The sequence below is a fragment of the Pygoscelis adeliae genome, unplaced genomic scaffold (genome assembly GCF_000699105.1).
Source record: "Pygoscelis adeliae isolate BGI_AS28 unplaced genomic scaffold, ASM69910v1 Scaffold113, whole genome shotgun sequence".
NCBI classification, from domain to species: domain Eukaryota; kingdom Metazoa; phylum Chordata; class Aves; order Sphenisciformes; family Spheniscidae; genus Pygoscelis; species Pygoscelis adeliae.
Window position 1 is genome coordinate 2,411,183 of NW_008825108.1, and position 20,164 is coordinate 2,431,346.

At 35.0% G+C, this 20,164-nt stretch overlaps 1 protein-coding gene across 1 annotated transcript in view; it reads left to right on the forward strand.

Annotated features, from left to right (window-relative positions):
• The window catches only part of PPP1R12A (protein phosphatase 1, regulatory subunit 12A), a 76,638-nt gene that overhangs the window by 42,721 nt on the left and 13,753 nt on the right, over positions 1 to 20,164 (forward strand). Inside the window, exons 12-21 of the mRNA XM_009327523.1 lie at positions 2,132 to 2,293; positions 2,749 to 2,925; positions 6,657 to 6,747; positions 8,618 to 8,815; positions 8,993 to 9,161; positions 11,244 to 11,362; positions 12,074 to 12,139; positions 17,506 to 17,522; positions 18,707 to 18,848; positions 19,547 to 19,651. Coding sequence (XP_009325798.1) covers positions 2,132 to 2,293; positions 2,749 to 2,925; positions 6,657 to 6,747; positions 8,618 to 8,815; positions 8,993 to 9,161; positions 11,244 to 11,362; positions 12,074 to 12,139; positions 17,506 to 17,522; positions 18,707 to 18,848; positions 19,547 to 19,651 — 1,246 coding nt within the window. The remainder of the gene's footprint in view (positions 1 to 2,131; positions 2,294 to 2,748; positions 2,926 to 6,656; positions 6,748 to 8,617; positions 8,816 to 8,992; positions 9,162 to 11,243; positions 11,363 to 12,073; positions 12,140 to 17,505; positions 17,523 to 18,706; positions 18,849 to 19,546; positions 19,652 to 20,164) is intronic.

Below are 20,164 nucleotides of genomic sequence, written 5' to 3' on the forward strand. Positions count from 1 at the left end.
GGGAGAAGAGACCGACACCCACCTCGCTACAACCTCCTTTCAGGTAGTTGTAGAGAGCAATGAGGTCTCCCCTCAGCCTCCTTTTCTCCAGGCTAAACAACCCCAGCTCCCTCAGCCGCTCCTCATAAGACTTGTTCTCCAGACCCCTCACCAGCCTCGTTGCCCTTCTCTGGACACGCTCCAACATCTCAACATCCTTCTTGTAGTGAGGGGCCCAAAATTGAACGCAGTATTCGAGCCGCGGCCGCACCAGTGCCTAGTACAGGGGCACGATCACTTCCCTGCTCCTGCTGGCCACACTATTTCTGATATAAACAATTTAATTGTTTCTGAATCACTTTGTAAGGACAGTTTAAAATTGAATGGTGATATGTTGAAATGTTATTCATAGTAATTGCAAAGTATGTATTTATGCTGATGCAATTCTTATGCTGATTTTAAAGCTACACCATTTTTCCTAGCTTAGAGTGTTGCAGCAACTGCTATATAATTAAAATTATATGCTTCGTTTTTCCTATTGTTTATTTCAGTTTGAGGTTCATTTGACTCTTTCCAGATTAGTTCAGTAGCCAAAGATAACTATTTTAAATGTTGGAATAGAAGTAATTCTGCTTGGTATCTGAAAAGGGGAAAAATATCGTCTCTGTTGAATTTTGGTTTTGCATGACGGTATCAGAGGTTTTGGGCTGCTCTCCATAACGGTAGTTTATAGCCACACCTACCTTGAGTATCGGCATCATAGAATGCATGCATAAAACTAACTTGAATGCAAAGTAAATGATGAGTAATATGAAAATAATTTTCAGTTGTGCATAGTTCCTATCTTGCAGGATTTTCTCAGAAGGAATCATATCCTGCAAATATGTACATGCTTAACTTTACTCTGTTGTGTAGTTACAATGTAGCTATGTGAGTAAAGTTCTTCAATGGAATTAGTGGAGCCATAAATATCTAAAATGAATAGCTCAAAAGAAAAGATTGTTATTCAGGTAGCTAAGCTGCATATTGATATGTGCTGATGATGTCTGTGGTGATGGGTACTTAATTTTTTTTTGTCTTGACGTTGATGTTGTCAGTGGCATGTAGTCAGGCCGTTTCATACAGCATAATACATCTTACATCTTTGTTAACCTCCTGCCTTAAAAAGAAAACTCAGTTTTCCTAACTTCAGGTTTAGGAAAGATTTTGCACAGGTTTCCTGTTCTGGATGGAAAATATCAACAGTTGATATATGAGAACAGTCTTTGCATGCTAGCTTTTATCAATATTTATGCTGCAGTCTTCAAACAAAACGTACTTGTCACTTTTAAATTGCATGTGGTGCTTTAACGGTGTACTTCCTTAGTTGTTCTTGTACAATTGTTTTTTCTTTGTCATTTTAGAATTGATAGTAATACAACAAATTATCAGTTGCAGAATGACAAGCATCTTTCCTTAAATCTTTTGCAGTTAGTAATATGATGCTCTGTCTGTCCTAACTGTGGATTCTGAGGTTCAGTCATGGGCAAGCACCCTGACTTGGTAATGCAAAATTTGTTCAGCCAGAACCAATGAATAAAAATGTGGAAAACACTGGATCTTCTTTACAACTTGAAGAGCAAGGGAAAAGCATGAGTGGGAGCTTAATCTTTCTGGGAATGACTAAAAAAAAAAAAAAACCAGTACATTTTATTGGTTGAAAATTGTAAGAGGAGTGACACTGATGACATTTTCTTTTCTGACAAGCTGTGGAGTAAAATTCTGCATTTTCTGAGGTATTCAGTGTGGGTGAAACAGCAGTTTAAAAATGGGACATTGCGGGCCCTATATGAATACTTCAGTAGATGCGATCAAGACAGTCATACATAAACCAGTGAGATTCCATTCTTTATATTCTCTTCCTGTGGAGAAATGGTCAGGACTAAGGGACACTTCTGCTGCCCTCTGAAGTCATAAATTAAAAGTCCTAGTCAAGGAAATAGTGAAGAAAATGGCTTTTGAAAATGCTTCTTTTACCCCAGAAGTTTCCGAGACTCAACCGAGACACAGAATACACGGGCAGGAATTTAATGGATCATTCACAGCTTTGTGATATTTCAGTGAGCAAAGATAAGTAATGCAAATGCATCCATTGTACATGTCTCTCCTTCAGTGGCTCCTTTGGTAGAAGACAAGATGATTTGATTAGTTCTAATGTTCCAAGTACTGCATCAACGGTTACCTCTTCTGCTGGTCTTCAGAAAACACTGCCTGCCAGCACAAACACTACTACAAAGAGTACAACGGGTTCTACTTCAGCAGGTGTACAAAGCAGGTAATGGCACCAGCACGCTGCTTGCTTTTTTTTTTTTTTTTTTTTTTTGTCAGGTATGTTGTGTGCTTACGTATGTGCATGCGTTCTTGTTTAGTAGATCCTGGGGCTCTGGATTTTTTCACTTTCCTGTTAAATTTGTTTTAATTTTGTACAATTTGGCTTGAAAATTGTGAATGGCTTTCTACTATAAAGTGACAGCCATGTTGGTATAAAAGAATAAATCCAATGTTAGAAGGGTGTGAAGAATAAAAGTTCAATTATTGTGAACTGCTCAATTCTTAATTTATTCAATTGAATAGCTCAAGTTGAGCTTTCATAGTAGAGACATTTCTCAGTTTGCTTTTAAAAAAAAATCCATCCCTCAATTTACATGTTATTAGTTGTTTAGTAAAGTGCTTTCATTGTTTAGCTGTTTCCTTTTCTCTTTTTTTGTGTTGCTGCTTGTTATGCTGTAGTACCTCAAATCGTTTGTGGGCTGAGGATAGTACTGAGAAAGAAAAGGACAGTGTTCCTACAGCAGTGACCGTTCCTGTTGCACCATCTGTTGTAAATGCTACAGCCACTACCACAGCCATGACTACAGCTACTTCTGGCACTGTGTCCTCAACATCAGAGGTCAGGGAGAGACGGAGGTGTGTAAAGGTCCTAAGAGTAATGTTGCTCTTATATAAAAGTTATATTTTTTTCTTATTTAAAGGAATGTGTTGGTTGCCACAAATTTGGATAGTATAGTATGTAAAGCAGTGTTGTTTGCTTCCTGTGTATTGAAACAACTAGCGACGTGCCTCAGTTTATGTAAGGGCTTAGTACTGGTAGAGACCATTCATGAAATTTAAACTTTGATATTGTATATTTTTGACTGGCCTTGAGTTCTCATTTGGTATGCAGTATTTTCAAATTTGTGTTTCTGTTAATAGATTAAATGAGTCCTCTTAAAAATACCCATAATGAAACTGCAAAAAGGCTGAATTAAAAATAAGAAAATCAATAATTAATTACTTTCTACAAATGCATTGCTGCTGGGTGAGCTACTGTGCCACTGGCAGTGTGCTAGTAAGTTACAACATAGCATTTTTTCAGTCATTTTGTATGCCTGGCACTACTGAGAAAAGAGTGTTGAATCCAACACATTCTGTTTATTTCATTGCATCATTTAGGGTCTCTTCTATTTGAAACGTAATATACAGTTGTAAATGCAATGGTTTAAGAGCTATTCAGTATGAAGAATGAGTAAGAATCTGATGTAAATCTCATTTTAAGAATACAGTGGTTTTTCTGTTATAATTACGTGGAGGATGAATTAAGATTGGTGCACATTTATGTTTCCAGAAAGAGTTGTTACCTGCTATTTATAGAAGCAAAAATAAGATTTCATAAGGTTGTTAATTCCTGTTAGCTTTCCCTGGGTTCTTCTTCTTCTGGATATTTGTAAATGTTTATCCTTTAACCCTTCCACTGAAATGCAAGTTCAGATTTCTGTGTTGCTCCGCAGTGGTTTTGAAATGTAACTCCTGTGTGAGTGCCAGATGTGTGTATCTCTGTACGTTCACAGAGGTAATGAAGCTGTGCATTCTTACAGAAGAAACCTGGATTCTTTTGGTTCACTTAGGGCAGCAGCAACATTTAAAGATTCCTCATAGCTTTAGGCCTATTTAGGATAGTCTGTTTTCTTCCTTTCATACCCAAAACTGAGATGAAATAACTTTTATGAAATGGGGATTTTTTTCTTTCTTCCCCATCGTGATTTGGGAGGTGCCCACAAGTGCTTACAATCCATTTCAATAACAACCATAGTCAGAACCTGCATTTTCCGTAGTGAAATTTGGCTGAACCTGACAAAGGAAAAGCAAAACCAACAAAGTGCCTCTTTTTTTCAAAAGTAGTTCCAATTTTAAAATGCAAATGCTACTTCAGTCTCATATGAGCTAGAAAAGCAAGGAAATTTAGAATTAAGGCTTTTGCTGTCTCGTTTGCTCTCACTAGTGTGTGTATACTAATGCGCATATACTACATACGTTTTAGATACCTGCAATTGGCCCGAAATGCCCTGCTTTTATCTGACTCTGGGCCTATTGTGTAATACACTTGTTGCAGATGCATTCTTGATGGCATATTAAAATATCCATTAAGCCTTAGAAATCAGCAAAACGGGAATAATTACTGCATGCATGTGAGAAGGTGGTACTCCAAATATCAGCACATGCATATCTATCTGTATATATACAGATACATATATATATATGTGCGTGTGTGTATCTATTTGTGTTTATATGCACATGAAAACTTGTCTGTATATGAAATATTATATGCTAAATATTTTATTAAGAAATGAAGTTGGTTAATCCATATGTGTAGACTGAAAGTGTGTATTTAGACAGTATGTTTGAAATAGTATTTCAAAGAATATTTGAAAAGTAAACACATTATAAACTACTTGTAGTAAAGAAGCACGTAATGGTGCATCCTTTTGGAATAGCTGAAGAAGCTATATGCTTTATCTAATTTTTAGGATTGGTTTAGAGAAACAGGGAGGAGAATGACGAACTTGAATCTTTAAATCTTTGTATCATGAATAATACTGCATAGGTAACCTGTGTGGCATACGCAAGGGATGTTAAGGAAGGGCACTTTCCACTCTGACAGTAGCTGTAGTGCGCACCTGGCAAGTTGAGAGTTTTCATTTTCCCTCAGTGAGGTTTAAAGTATTTCAGATTTATTGGAGGGTAGGAGTATGTACACCAGGTACTAAAGAGCAAGTTATGTGGAGTAATCTGTAGCAATTTTCAAGCCCTAAAGATTACACCCGCTCTGCAATCAAAGCCTCCTAGGTAGGTAGTATTTCAGTTTTATTTATGTTAGCTAAAGCAGCTAACAGGCACCCTTTTCCTAATATAGTAGGCCCTAGGGCTCTAGGAATATGGAAGATCTATAAAAAAATGTTCTTTGCAAGAGAACAGGATATAAAAATCAAATTAATATAGTGGGTGTTTTTTAAGATGTGTCTTATTAAGATAGGGGATGTTTCTATATCTATATATATTTGTAAATATAGCAGCTATTTATAAATATTTTCCTGTGTTTTGGGGCTAATTTGTTTAGTAGAGCTATAGAACATGGGCAGTACTCCATAGGTCTGTGTAATCGAAATTTATTTTAGAAGCTTAGAATTGTTTTAGAACTGTTTTTAGTATGTGCCAAGACTGACAAATACCATAATTAGGTGACCAAAGAACTGCTCTTTCCATAGATAAGTGGTTTAAGTGTTAATAGGTGATGGCTTCTCAAACATAATCATTAGCCAATTATTGAATCATTATCCAATTATTCTTAACTAAAGAAGTGTAAAAAATATAGACAATCATAAAATATTACAGAAGCTGGCTCTACTATTTTTAATATAGCTAACTTTATGATCTAAGGAAGTTCAGAGAGGTTTTGTGTTTTAAGCAACCTTTTAGCAGCCTTTTGATTTTGCTTTTTCAGATTTTTCTAATTTTTAGCTAATCTAAGGATTTTTTTAAAATGTTAAATTATAACAGCATTCCCAGAATATTCTGTATTAGAAAATCAACAAATGCATTAAAAACTTTAAAGTTCTTTAATGATGGTTTTACATACATATATATTACATACATACAGATATATACATTTATGCATGTATATGTATCTCTATGTAATTTTTTTTACCCCAGTTGCCTGGGTTGGAGAATTTCTTTAAAGAGTCCAGACCTTGTATGTCTACTCTAGTAGCCTTTTGGCTTTGATTACAATTACCTGCTTACTCTGCAGGATTTTTGTGGGTTTCATGAGGATTTATTTTTAAGCACAGTTTTTTCAAAGGGAGTTGGATTACTCAAAGCATGGATGATTCATGTGAAAATATGGTAACCACCTTCTCAAGGATTTTTAATCTCTGATACAATAGATGGTATAATTAGGTTTTCTGCATTAGCAGTATGTTTAGCGTTTTCTAAAAGGCTACAAGTTGTGTTAAAAGTTAACACGCACACACACGTATTTTATGCATAAATGTGTAACTGGCTGAATCTCTGAGGTCTTCTACCCCTATGTAAGTAAAATAGTGCAAAAGCTTAAGTTATATTTAGAGAAAATGGTAAAAACAAACCTAAATTAAGTAGGAAAACATTGTGTATTTTAATTGAGTTGTAAGGCTGCTATCTTGATGAATAGATCATTATGGTATGGATGAAATGTCTAAAATGTAATCCATCATATAGTTTAAGATTTTCTTCTAACTGCTTTGGTTTTCAGTCATATCGTGTTGTGGAGGTTTTTCCTGACCATTTAATGCATTTGTACAAAAATTATTGTTTGCCAATTTTGTTTGTAATTAACTCTTTAGATCATACCTCACTCCAGTACGGGATGAAGAGTCAGAGTCCCAAAGAAAAGCTAGATCCAGGCAAGCAAGACAGTCTAGAAGATCTACGCAGGTATAGTTTTATTACAGCTTCTACATTTATGGAAACATACCCATGCAGCTCCCCGACTACAGTGAAGTTTTAATTTCCCAGTAAAGCTCCAAGTAAACTGATGGGTCTTCCTGGTATAAAACAACTTGTACCAGATGAAATAAAGCCTCTTGTTTTTTTCCTTTCTTCCCTGAAAGCTTTAGGACCCTTCATTGCGTACTGAAAGGTGCTTTTTCTAATCACTGAAGAGTGACTTAATACAAATTTGAAAGCCCGTACTCCTCCACTGAAAGGAAGTTTTTGATTGCATTATGGTAAAATGGCTTACTCAAGTAATTGTATCTGATGTTATGTAGAAGTTTAAATCTAAGACTTTTAATTCTTCAAGAACTAACAGCTATATGCTTCTGGCTGAAGACTTAATACTTGAGAAATAGGCATAGCGTACTGTATTTACTTCCATTTCTAGGTCTTTTTTCTGTGCATGGACTATTGAAGATAATGTGATTGAGCTGACCAATGTATTGATAGCTAATAAGATCCATGGCATAGAAAAAAATACATTCAACCTAGTTTGTGTGGACATGGAAGAGTACCACGGAAGAGTTTTTTGTTACTTGCTAATAATCTAGAATCTAACTGCATGTCTCCTTTCAGCGTTTCTCTCTCTTAGTTTACATACTGATATATTTGGTGGTTCTTCCCGATTTCTATCAGAACTACCTCATATTGAATTGCAACCAGTGCAATCCTGACATAGGCAAGGATGTGACAGTAGCAAAATAGATTATCTCTAAATGGTACTTGAGCGCTCTTTGGGCAGTGGAGCAATTACCAACCACTGTCCTCTGGAGACTGTCTACCCATCGCTTCGTGTCAGCTGACAAACTGAGAACAATCAGCAAATAGTCCCTGGATAAAACAGCACAACGAAATACTCTAGCCATCGTCCTTATCTGCTTTAAGGCCAAGTCTATACCTATAAGGTTTACTGATGTTACTTTCAAATCTTGGCAGTTTTAAACCCCTCAGGTATTTCTGGTTACCTTTCCTATTGAGAGATCCACACTGCTTGATGCCAGTTTATCTTACTGGAGTTCTTTTTTACCTCTTGATACTAATCCAGAGCCCTGAGAGGTAGTCAAACCACAGGCCAGCTATTGTTGAATCTTTACAGTGGAGAAGCTACAAGGAATTACTACACTAAAACATTATCAGCACAAAAAGCAATTAAATAACTGATAAGCTGCAAAGTTGGCTTTGAAGAACAGGTCACGAAATGTATTGAGAAGTATCTCAGTAATACACTGAAAAGTGCAGTAGAGAAAAGTTGTCTTCAAAAATTGTTTGCTTTTTGGGCTTATTTCAAAACTAGTTTTTAGCCTCAGAATAACAAGGAAATAAGGAATGACTTGTAGCTTTCTCTGGTGCTGTCAATGCAAAATTTTTTGTGTTGTTGACCTAAAAATCCAGTTGCAGTGAGTGAATTTGTAAAATAGCAACATTTCTGAAAATTTTATTTTTAGGGTTCTTCCAAAAATACTTAGTATGCTTATGATGATATTGGAAGGATCTAATGGGTTCTTAAATGATTTCTACATGATTTTCTACATGATCTGTATGTACTAGTTCAACTAAAAATTGTGTTGCTGGAGAATCTGTGGTAGATCACATTAGATCAAATGCTTGCCAATGATTGAAGAGGGATGTTTGGTTCCAAGATTTGAGAGAAAAGCTCACGGGTAGAATGTATAGGTAAAATTTATTTCTTAATAGAATTAATTTTCTTAAGATGAATTTTCTGTTTAAGATATATATTTATATAATGTGATCATCTACAATAATACGAGTGATATATTGAAATGTTGTTTGCTGACTGCTGTTTTCACAGGGTGTAACACTGACAGATCTTCAAGAAGCTGAAAAAACTATAGGAAGAAGTCGCCCCACGCGAACCAGAGAACAGGAAAATGAAGAAAAAGAAAAAGAAGAGAAAGAAAAGCAAGACAAAGAAAAACAAGAAGAAAAGAAAGAATCTGAAACTAAAGATGATGATTATAGACAAAGATATTCCCGAACTGTTGAAGAGGTATTTTCATGATGGGTCTCTTTAGGTAGAGAAATTATATGAATCTTAACTCCAACTATAATATTATAATTTTGGTACTACTATAAGAATTGTTTATATATTTAAGTATTTTAATATCCTGTGGTTTATATTTGTTTAATCTTTGTAAATTAATTTTGACATTTCTCTGCTGAATAGCCATATCATCGCTATAGACCAACTTCAACTTCAACTTCATCATCATCCACCTCTTCGCTCTCCACCTCCACTAGCTCTCTTTCAACTTCAAGTCAACTAAACAGACCAAACAGCCTTATAGGTATAACTTCTGCCTATTCTCGGAGTGGAACAAAGGAAAGTGAGAGAGGTAGGAGTACTGTTTGTGAAGGGGTTTTTTTGTTTGTTTTAGTTGACAAAGGGCAGCTTACGTTTCTAAAGATAGTTCAAAATGGCATGTGATATGTAAGACCACTGAGAATGTATCTTACTCCGTCTTCCGTAAGAAATTCCAAAACTTGCGTATAGAGAGGAAAAAAGGTTTTCTGTGCTTGGTGGTGTTTTGCAGCTGTTTAGTACGTGAATCTGGGTTTTCCGTTGGTGGGTCATAGAAACATCAAATATACTGCCGTCGGTATCCACATAATGCTTTCATTTCTTTTAACACAGCAACTATAATAAAATATCACATTTCAGAGTTTAAATATTTGCAGGTATTGAGGAGGAATTTTACTTGATTAAATAATTGCTAAATAACTGGGATTTTGTTTCGGTCCTTCCACATTGAAGGACTTGGAATGATGCTTTAATGCTTTAAGGACCTCTCATGGTTTCATGAGCAGCTGAAAACAGAGGAGGGAAGGGGATACTTTTAGTGGTAGTGTGGTGTTAGTTCAGAATATTTAATGTATTTAACCATACTTCTAGATACTTAACTGGTTTATCTAATCTTAAGCTGAGGATTAGATGTGTGATTCTGAGGTTAGAAAAAAGCTTTTCTTTGTTGTCACAGAGTTTTTGCCCTTATTTCAAATGAGAATCATCTGCTATAATTCTCAGAAATACTTTGCGTGATTACTTGCCTGTCAAAGGAGGAGGCTCTTGACATACAGAGTGATCTCCTGTTCTCTTTCCGAGGCATTCTGCTGTTGACTTGGGAGAAATACTTTAATTAAAGTTATTTATTCAGTATAGGATTACTGATCAAATTTGATAATTTTATTATATAGAGGATAAGATTAAATCATTCATTGATCAAATCTCATGAAGTATATAGCAGTATTGCCATGTTCCCTAGACTGGTATTTTCTGAGGAATTTATTGGAGCTAAGCTTCAGGGATATGCTTTCTGATTTTTTTTCCCTCTGTCCTAACATGAACTGAAATTTAGATTAAGATTTTTCAGTAATGCATGCTTACCGTAGGCAACTCTTTCTAGACTGTTCTATGGAAAAGATTTTCATGGGTAAATATTAGCTACAGCAGGTTTTTTTCAAATTACGACTTTAGGAGGAGAAATGCATTACCGTCTGAAAGCCCAGAGGTAAAATAATCATTTATTTAATCGGGAAAGTTTTATGTTCACCATGAATATTTATATTTCTTTCTTTTCTGTTTAATTCTTGCTTCACGCTAAAATGTTTATTTACCTCTGAAGACCAACAATGGTAAAGTTAGTAGTGATGCTTCGATCTGAACTCAAATCTATGGTTTCTTTCTTTAATAAAAGAATAGCAAACTGAGTAGACTGCATGGTAATAAGTAAATAACTTTGGTTTGGGCAGGTTTGTTTAATTTTTTTTTTTTTTTTTAACAAATTACTTGTAAACATACAGGGGAACAAACACAATCCTGAGGTATTATGTGGGGTTTGAATTGCAATTGCATTTCTTTTAAAGAAAAAGGAAATCTGTAATATAGTATTAATCTAATCTAGGAGATCCCATTTTATTCTGCCTTAGAGGGGAAAATGGAGAGGACCGTGATGAAAAGGGGGACTCTAAGGAGGACTTAACAGACTTTTAAAAGTGGGTTTTTTTAATACAGAATTCTTGATGTAAGCAAAAAAACCTTGTTTGATGAAGAATGGTGAAGAATTATCTTCTCTTATTTTGTACCTTTATACATCTACTGACACAGATGTTGTTTGGATTATTATGTGACAGTTTTGAAAATTCAATTTTCAAGTCCAATTTGTAGTGTATTACTGTTACATTGAAACATTTTGTTTAGGTGGCTGAGGTGGAATTAGTATTTTGCAGTTCCTATTTGCCAATTGGAACAATATTTACAGTATTTTAGAGCTATGTATGAGGTAAGAAGCTCTTTAGTGAATTAATTTCACGTAAAAACATTAATTGTAAGCATTTTAAAGACTGAGAATTATTTAAGAAAATTTTTAGAAAATTAGGTTGTGTCATACTTAAATGAACAAGAAAGTTGTTATTAACAGAAGGGGGCAAAAAAGAGGAAGAAAAGGAAGAAGATAAGTCACAGCCTAAGTCTATAAGGGAAAGGCGGCGACCAAGAGAAAAACGACGATCTACAGGAGTTTCTTTTTGGACTCATGATGTAAGTAAATGACTGCTACTGCTGATTTATAGCCTTAGCTTATAGCAATATGAAATGTGTCCAGTGTATACTTAAAATAGAGAATAGTTTAGAGTAATACAGTATATAACTAATTATTCTGGAAAAACTGATGCTTGTTCAAGTTATGTATTCTCTGTTACTCTGTTTTGAAGCTTTCAGGAGCAAAATCAAAATTAAGTCGAAGTAATGTTGATAATGCTAAAAAGAATTTTAGAATACTGTAATAACCATAACTTAATAGGAATTAATCATAATCTAAGGAAGAAATAATCACTGAACAGTTCTTTCTATTGCATGCATACCAAAGCTGTAAGAATGAGACTCATTATCTGACACATTACAAGTAGCCGTGTACTTAAAATTGAAAGAACTGTTGTCAGATTAGAAGGGTTATAGTTGATGTTTCAGCTGATTCCCTTTCCCTTTTCTTTGTCATGGGATCAGTATGTAATTTTGTAAAAGCAAGATTCTCATGTGCCAAATGCAAAGTTCTGTTTTCCTCTCCTTCTGGTGCTGAAAACATGTATATTTTTGAGAACTTTCATCATATATCCCATATATTCTTTATAAATTTTAGTTAGGTAGAATTCTACCGCTCTTAGATTTTCATATTAAAAGTGTAGAGTGCCTTAAAATCTCAGTAAGCTTTAAACAGTTTAATTATTTTTTCTCTCCCACCTTTTTTACCAGAGTGATGAAAATGAACAGGAACACCAGTCCGATTCAGAAGAAGGAACAAATAAGAAAGAAACTCAGGTAATTTTAAAAAGACAATTAATTTATCAACTTTCTAACATCATAAAATTTTGGTTGCAGTTGGATTCAATTAAAAGAGTCCTTACGGTAGAGTTCTTACAGGTGCTTTGTCATTCATAATTTGTGGCTGCGGTTCAGTGCCATTTCCTTTGCAGACTTTAATAACAATTTTTAAAGTATTAACAATAGCTAAAACTGATGTTTTTCTCTTCCATTCTGATCATGTAGATTTAGCATCCAGAAAATATAGGTGAAATTTCTGACACATAGGTCAGGGACGTCTTGCAGCAAGTTACTGGAGGGAGCTTTCAGTTTCTACCTTGCAAAAATCTTTGTTCCATCTGCTCTGTTATTTTCAGATAAATCATGTCCAGTGACTTGTGCACGCTAATTAAAACCTTTCAAAATTAAACTCAGTGCTGTCAATAATGTAATTAACAAATAATATGAGAAGTTAATATAATGAAGCATAGAAAGTTGAAGAGCATAATTTCTCCATTGAAGAAAATGGATTTCTGAACATCCTAATTCAGTATTAGTAGTCTTGTTAAAAAGTCAGCGGAAAACACTATAATAGGCTTGATTTGATGGAAAAAGTCCTTATAAACTGAATGGTGAGTGACAGTGGGATGAAGAGGGGTTAAAAAGGAAGTAGTGACTTAAGCCATACTGTAAAATGGTATAGCAGAATGTATTTCTTTTGACCTAAACCCTGGAGTAACACACTGCAGAATCAGGTTCATTACTGAGGAATAAAACTCAAGTGACGTTTCTCTCCTTTTTGTAAAAGCTTCCATTACACATTCCTTAAATCTTTTAGTTAAGAGATTCATTCTGTGCAATTTTGGTTTGCTGTATTTTTTATTTCCGTGTCACATTAACGTAAATGCACAGTCCTGTTTCCTTTCCTCCCAATAGTACATATCGTTATCCTTAGATCTGTAATTACTCCCTATTCAGTTCTGTAGAAATTCATTTTGGTAGAATGTGCATGTGGTTGCTTCTGATAGAATAGACTCATATCAAACTACAGTGAAATAGTGGTAAATCAGGCCCAAAATTATGAATATGATCTATGATTAAAAGGGTGGGTGTGTTGGGGTGGGATGATGGAGAAGGGTAGAATTGGCTGCCTAATCATGGCTTGACTTAGGAGTCAAAACATTCTCCTAGCCTGTATACTTCCTACAAAAGATTTTGGTAGTTTGGTTTCATTATAAATCATAATAATATCAGATTTGAGTTCATGGAGAGCTCTGAAATAAATTGAATGTGTGAACCAAGTTCACTGTCACCTCGCCACATAAATTGATTTTGCTTTGTTGATATAAGCTCTTTTGTCATACCAGCTGCAGAAAATACAAAAACAGAGTGAAAGTGAGTTCAATATCAAAATAAGTATTTCATGTGGTTTTAAGTTTTCTTTTCAAATGTTGTCAAACCTACTATGGAATTTCCAGTGTAGTATCAAAATTGCGGAAAACATCCTAGCCTTGTAATTGTTATAATCCTGTTAACTATGAGATATCTTAAAATTGGTATATAATAATTTCATTGTTTTCTTATTAAGGTGGTTTTTTCCTTTGCATACAAATGGTTTATCAGAGATTGAAAACATTATGTAGATTTCAAGTAACTTCCCCTCTTTGATAGACAACTGTTTAGCATTTATCAATGAGAAACTGAGAACTAAATATATTACTTTTGACAATGCAGTATCTTGCCACCTTACAAAAATAACAATGGAGTAGATCTTGAACGTTCTAATAGGCAATTTGTTCCCAAATCCATGGCAAAAAGTGTATTTTTTTTTATTTTTTAAATGCCTAAAGAAATTGCACTTTGCTTTTTGCAGTTGCTAGATCTCCTTTCACTTTGACACAAATCTTCCATGCTTTATTGTAGAAATTCATCATTATTTGCTTATAAATCCTCTTCCGTTCTAGGAAGATGAAAGATATGAATAAACTTGAATTATAATGAAGAACATTCAGAAAATATTTATGCTTTTTCAGTTGTGCTGATTATTTGATGTATTGCTATTCAAAGACAGAAACTTTGGAAATAGTGAAATTCTCTGTTACTCCCTTATGTGGTGCTGCTGTTGTTTTTTTTCTCCTTGGTGAAGCTACAAGCCAGAGGTAGAAGATGGTAACTCTAAACTTCCAAGGGCTTTGGCAGTAACTCAAGAATTTAAACTAAAGAGAGGAGGTCAAGAACAAGCCTTGCACATGGGTGCATGCTACAAAGAAAATTAAAGGATCTTGGACAAAATAATTTCTAGCCTGAAATCTTTAAGGAACCAGAGAAATTCTCTTACTCATCTCGGAGGTCTTTGAAAGAACTGTCTTGTTTGTGCTTTCTTGTTCTTCAGTTCTTCAGAACTCTTTTGACTTCTTAGCTGATCATTTGTCCATAAAGGAGAGCTGTTCAAGAGAAGTCAGACTTTGCTAAGCACTTTGACAATTGGAGGTTGTTCTGATGAAGTTTTGTTGAGGCTTTTCGATGTTAAGAGCTGAGAATTTCTTCAATTCACACAAAAAATGCCATGTTACTTAAAGGAAATTGGTGTTCCTGCTAGAAGAATAGTCTTAGAACTAAGTTGTAGGATAGCAGTTCAAAAATAAGGAAGTCAGAAGATCACTTTGGCAACTGAAGGATTCCAAGTAAAAAAGTCTTTCCATGAAGCCTGTTTTTCAGTATGATGTATTTAAAAAAAAAAAAAAAAGAATTTGAATAGGTACTACAACTGTGATTAGGTTATAATTAAATGAATTGAAATTTTATTTTGCCAGAGATGAGATATGTGACTTCTGAAAGGTGAAAGCTAGCAATATTAGGGTAATAAATGTCATTAGGTCTTCTAATTCTCTGGGAATAAACATGAGAAACTGGCATTAATAGTGTTGAGTAAATGCTGTACTCAAATGTTGTTTCTCAGTTTCACTGCTGTGGAAGTTGTACAGAAACACTCATTTTGTAACAGTACAGAAAATTCCACCTGACTTCGATATTTTATTTCCATTACCGGTAATTATCCTACCCTCACTAAAATGTAATGTGCCTCTCTAGAAGCTTAATGTACATTTTCAAATACACAGTTTCTTTTGGGGCACCCTTATGGTCTGTATAGACTGATGGCATAGGGTTAGACGTCAGTGTTATTTCAGGTTGTGTAGATAAGGATACATGTGTTTTAATTTTTTGTTACTGCTTGTGTGCTGCCAATGTAGCTGTGGCTGCTCAGTCTGCTCAGTTCTGTGACTGTACAAAGAACATCCATTTCGTGTGATTTGGATGCACGGGGATATGTGTGTTGGCAATCAGTTCTTCTCAAGCTTTATGCAGTTTGTAGACTTACACCTTTTTACAATATTTTTTTTTTGTCATATGTTAAAAATTGTGACTGAGCTGAACTGACAGAAATTGAAGGGGAAAATAAAGAAAGAAACCAGCTAAGACTGTGCTAAAAAAAAACCCAAAACAAATGTGTTTTGTGAAAAGTGAGAGGAACAAGAACAGGCATGTGCTTGAGAAATGTGCTGCTCTTTCCGTGAGGTGTGGAGGCTGGATGGTGCTTGAGCGGCAGGAGCAGGGCTTCACAGCTTTCAGGGAATGGAAACCGCTGATGCAGAGTTTTCTGAAGATTACGGAGTCCTTGTCCAGCTTCTCAGGTTCCCAGCCTCAGCCAGGAGAACGGGAATGGGCTGCGCCTGTGTTTTCCTGCCTCTAGTAATTAGTGCTCTCTTACCTCACCAGTTCATTTGTTGTCCCCCTGTGTAGCTGGAAAATTTTGTTTTTAAGATGGTCTGTGTGTGAGTTAATAACTTGCCTTTCCATTCAGGAAGCTATAGTGCAGCAGGGGAATGGAGATCTGGGAGGTTTTCACATTCCCACGGCACCATGGGGAGTCCACTAGAAGCAAAGAAAAACAGCCTTTAGAAAGAAATAATGTAGGACTGGTTTACTTCCTTGTGGTGGCTGTCCTACATTGTAGGTAAAGGTTAAAAGCATTCCTTCAAGGTAAAAAGAGAAAACCTAAAGTCTTTACGGACAAAGCTTCCTCTGTTTTGTTGAGGTGAGAAGGAAGCAGTGGAAAAGGGGTTTTTGTAGGTCATTGATTACATGGTGGAATTCTGTAATCTCACACTGATCTTACTTAAACATACGATAATGCAAGATGAGACTTCTACTTAGGTGGAAGTTAATCTTATTGTGGCCAGTAGCTTAAAAACTATCCATGCATAGGTGTGCACCACCTAACTGTGACATTTTCTACAAAATCCCTTAAGTTCTCAGCATTATGCGTGCTCTTAATAGAAAATAACAATGTTTTATTAGGAGTGGTTAGGCTACAGCACATAACTTTTGATATCCTATGTGTAGTAAATGCACTTCAAGGTGTTAAAGGGGAGATTGAGTGTATTGTGGAGAATGTGGCTATTTTCCTCAATGCAAGTTGAAAAAATACAGTTTCCTTCTAAAAAAGGAAACGAAACAAACCAAACCACACCACCCCCCAAAAAACCCACCTATGGGGAAGGCTTCAGCCACTGCTAGGTGAATAATGTTGGAGGATGTCCAGGTACTGATGATACATCAGTAGAGTTTCTTAACTGAAATCTCTTCACTCAAGATTGTTATTATAATTGTATTGCAATTTGTATTGACCACCCAGAGGGGAAAAAGGTTTGCATGACTGATGTAATGCTTAGAGGGCACTCCCTCACTCTTAAGTCATCACTTCTAATTAAATTTTGCTTGTCAAGTAAAGTAAGTGAACTTTGTGCCTGTGGATTTACCTGGAATGAATGAATGAAAGTAATATAAAAAATGAAATTATGTCATTTAAATTAAGTCTAATAAGTACTTCCTTATGTTGTTGGTATAGTAGCTTGTTTCCCATCGAGCTATGTTGAAACGATGATCTTGTAGCTTATTTTATATTATTATTTTAAGCTGAATTCATTATTATGTTGATCTTTCAAAACATTATTGCTAATGTTAGAGAAGAGGAAGAAGGAGTAGGGAATTGAGGGAACACAGTTCTGATGCCTTTGGTAACAGGCAGGCAAATCGCAGAATGCAACGACTGCTGAAAGGACAGTCCAAACTTTTAGAGTGTAATGTTAACATCCTTGTAAATCATATTTTGGCAAGCACGTTCTAGCACGTATTTCTTTTCTGTTCCAGACATAACAAAATTGAAGCTTGACAATGTTCAGATAATACATGCTGTTGGATAGCGTGTGCATTTAACATAACAGTTTGGCTATACTTGTTCACAGATTGTTATATATTTTATTTAATCAAATTATTGACTTGATCTATTCTTTTTCTCTCTTTTTACCCCCTCCCCACCTCAGAGTGATAGCCTTTCAAGGTATGTGCAATTTAAGCAAATTAATTTAAAATTTTTACACTTTTTGTTCACGTATTCTCACTTTAAGTTCTTTATGTACAAATTCAGCTTAACCCCAGTAGTCAGCTGGGTTGAGCTTTAAAAGGCGTTAATGATATTTAATATTTGTATGAAATATGGTTGTAAAGCTACAGTTCTGAATATTTTTTCCCATGTGTGGGTGGGATACTCCATTCTGGGGAACGTATTGGACTCTGTATTTGTAGCGCACTGAAGGCAGGCTGGGCATTTTGTAGAACACAGTGGATACAGTACCATTCCCTACAAATTTTTCAGTATGAAGTCAGCTTTTACGAAGAAGACAAGAGGTTCTTGTCCCTCTTTTAGAATACCCTACTGAAAATTTTCTAAGTAATCTCAAGAAAAGTACTACAGCCTCTGAAAATCAGATTTCCTTAAGATTTGTTAAAAAGGAAATGCAGAAATATCAATCATTTAAAAAAACAGTTTTCATTTGTTTTTAGACCCTTAGAATTAATTATTAGATTTTATTATGTTCTGTCTGTGCTGAAAATCTGTTAAATAGAACTCCTACAGCACCTGATCAGTGAAGAGTGAGCAGTGTGAAATTATTCTAAATTTTATTAATACTGGTTGTAATTTAGTGATTAATAGGATAAAGACTTCGCTGAAGATTTGTTTCATAAACTGCTTCTGTTGAAATACTGGAATTCACAACAAATAGTTTTGAAATCTCTAATAAAACTTGGAGAATTCACCTAAGCCGATATTTTAGAGATTACTTTTTTAAACCCTTCAATTAAAGTAATACATTTTTTAAAAATAGGTCTTCTTTATAAATAAAGAAGAATTAAAGTATCTAAGCTAATATCAAGTCCTTTAAGACATGTAAATATTTGCTTGGATTAAATAATTTAATTTAAGAGGTTTCTCTGCATACAAGGTAGACACTTACTTGGCAGACTGAGCAATTTGAAAACATTTTCACACAGAAAATCTTGGAAGTACTGAGGGAATGTAAAAATTAAATTTGCATCAAATGAGAAGACAGTGGCTTAACTAAAATACATAATTGCATCTGGTGGTTTTCAGCTGGGTAACGACAAACTCACAATGTTTGATACAGTGAGTGGGTCTCAGTTTGAATGCGAAGGCAAAGAAAAATAAGAACTTTTCTTTTACAGGTATGATACGGGATCCCTCGGCATGTCTTCAGGTGATCGTTACGATTCAACACAGGGGCGGTCGGGGTCACAGAGTTACCTTGAAGATCGAAAACCATACTGCAGTAGACTAGAAAAAGAAGATAGCACTGATTTTAAGAAGGTATCTGATCCAATAATTTTTGTGTGAAAATAGAACTTTATTATTGTTTTTCATAAATTGTCTGGAAATAATCTCACATTGTATCACAAATGCTGCTTAAAGCATCTCAGCTGAATGGAAGAGCAGAGCAACCACTACAGTGGGGGAAAATGCACGTTACAAAACAGCTTCTGGCTTTTGCACTTTTCTCTTCAAAGCAAGGGGGAAATCCAGAGGAGCCAAGATCCATTTTTTATGACAAGTACTATCATATTATTTTTTTAGTTGATTGTATCATTAAAATTGCTTTATACATATGTGAAGCCTTTTATTTTATATGTTGGCTAGCTTACATACATATGATGTCAAAATTTGTTTAGATCTTGCTTTAAAATAGAGGAGTTTGTCAAAAAGTTTACTGTGGTGTCTAATCTGTGAAGTCTGAAGCAAAAAAAGTGGCAAGTATGTTTTTTTTAATACGTGTAAGGTGAGTTATGTGTTCCCTATGCAAAGTTGCTTGTTTCTAGAAATATTTGGTAGCAGTTCTGTAAAGTGCTTGCTAATTCTAAACATCTTTAAAAACTATAACTGATTTTTACTTTTTAGACTATTAATGTATCTGTTCATTTTACATGCAGCTTAATCATGGTTTTTAAATTTTTCAGCAAATCTCACTGAATTATGATTTGGTATTTTTTTAAATGAATATTTTCTCTTAGCTTTATGAACAGATCCTAGCTGAAAATGAAAAACTGAAAGCACAATTACATGATACCAACATGGAACTTACAGATCTTAAGCTACAGTTGGAGAAGACCACTCAGGTTTGTATAAAACAAAAAAGCCTGTACTTAGCTGACAAGGTAGATAGCAGACTAGAAGCACCCCAGGGTGTAGGCTGCTCTTTACTAGGCATCAGCTTTGTTTCTTATCCAAAGTTGGGAGTGAAGAATACCACCTCTCTGTTTCTAAAGAGAAAAGAGCGCAGGATTCTGGTCTTCAGCTGTGAACAAAATGTGTGAGACTGCCTCCTGCCTATTTAAGTAGTAGTGGTTCTTGCCAGCATGTATCTGTAACTTCTTTGCAGGGTAGGGATAAACACTTTCTACACTGTTAAGCTTATATTCAAATTGTCAGTTGGGATTGATTGATTAATTCATAAACCTGCTGGCAGATTGGCATAACCTGCCAGTTCTTCCTGGCTGGTTAGATAGCTTTATCTTAGAACTGAAGAGCAAATAGTGCACTCCAGTTACAGATAACTGCTGTCAGATAACAGTGCTGCATACAGTAATACCAAATATGTACACAAAAGTTAAATTTGTCTTAAATTGCTG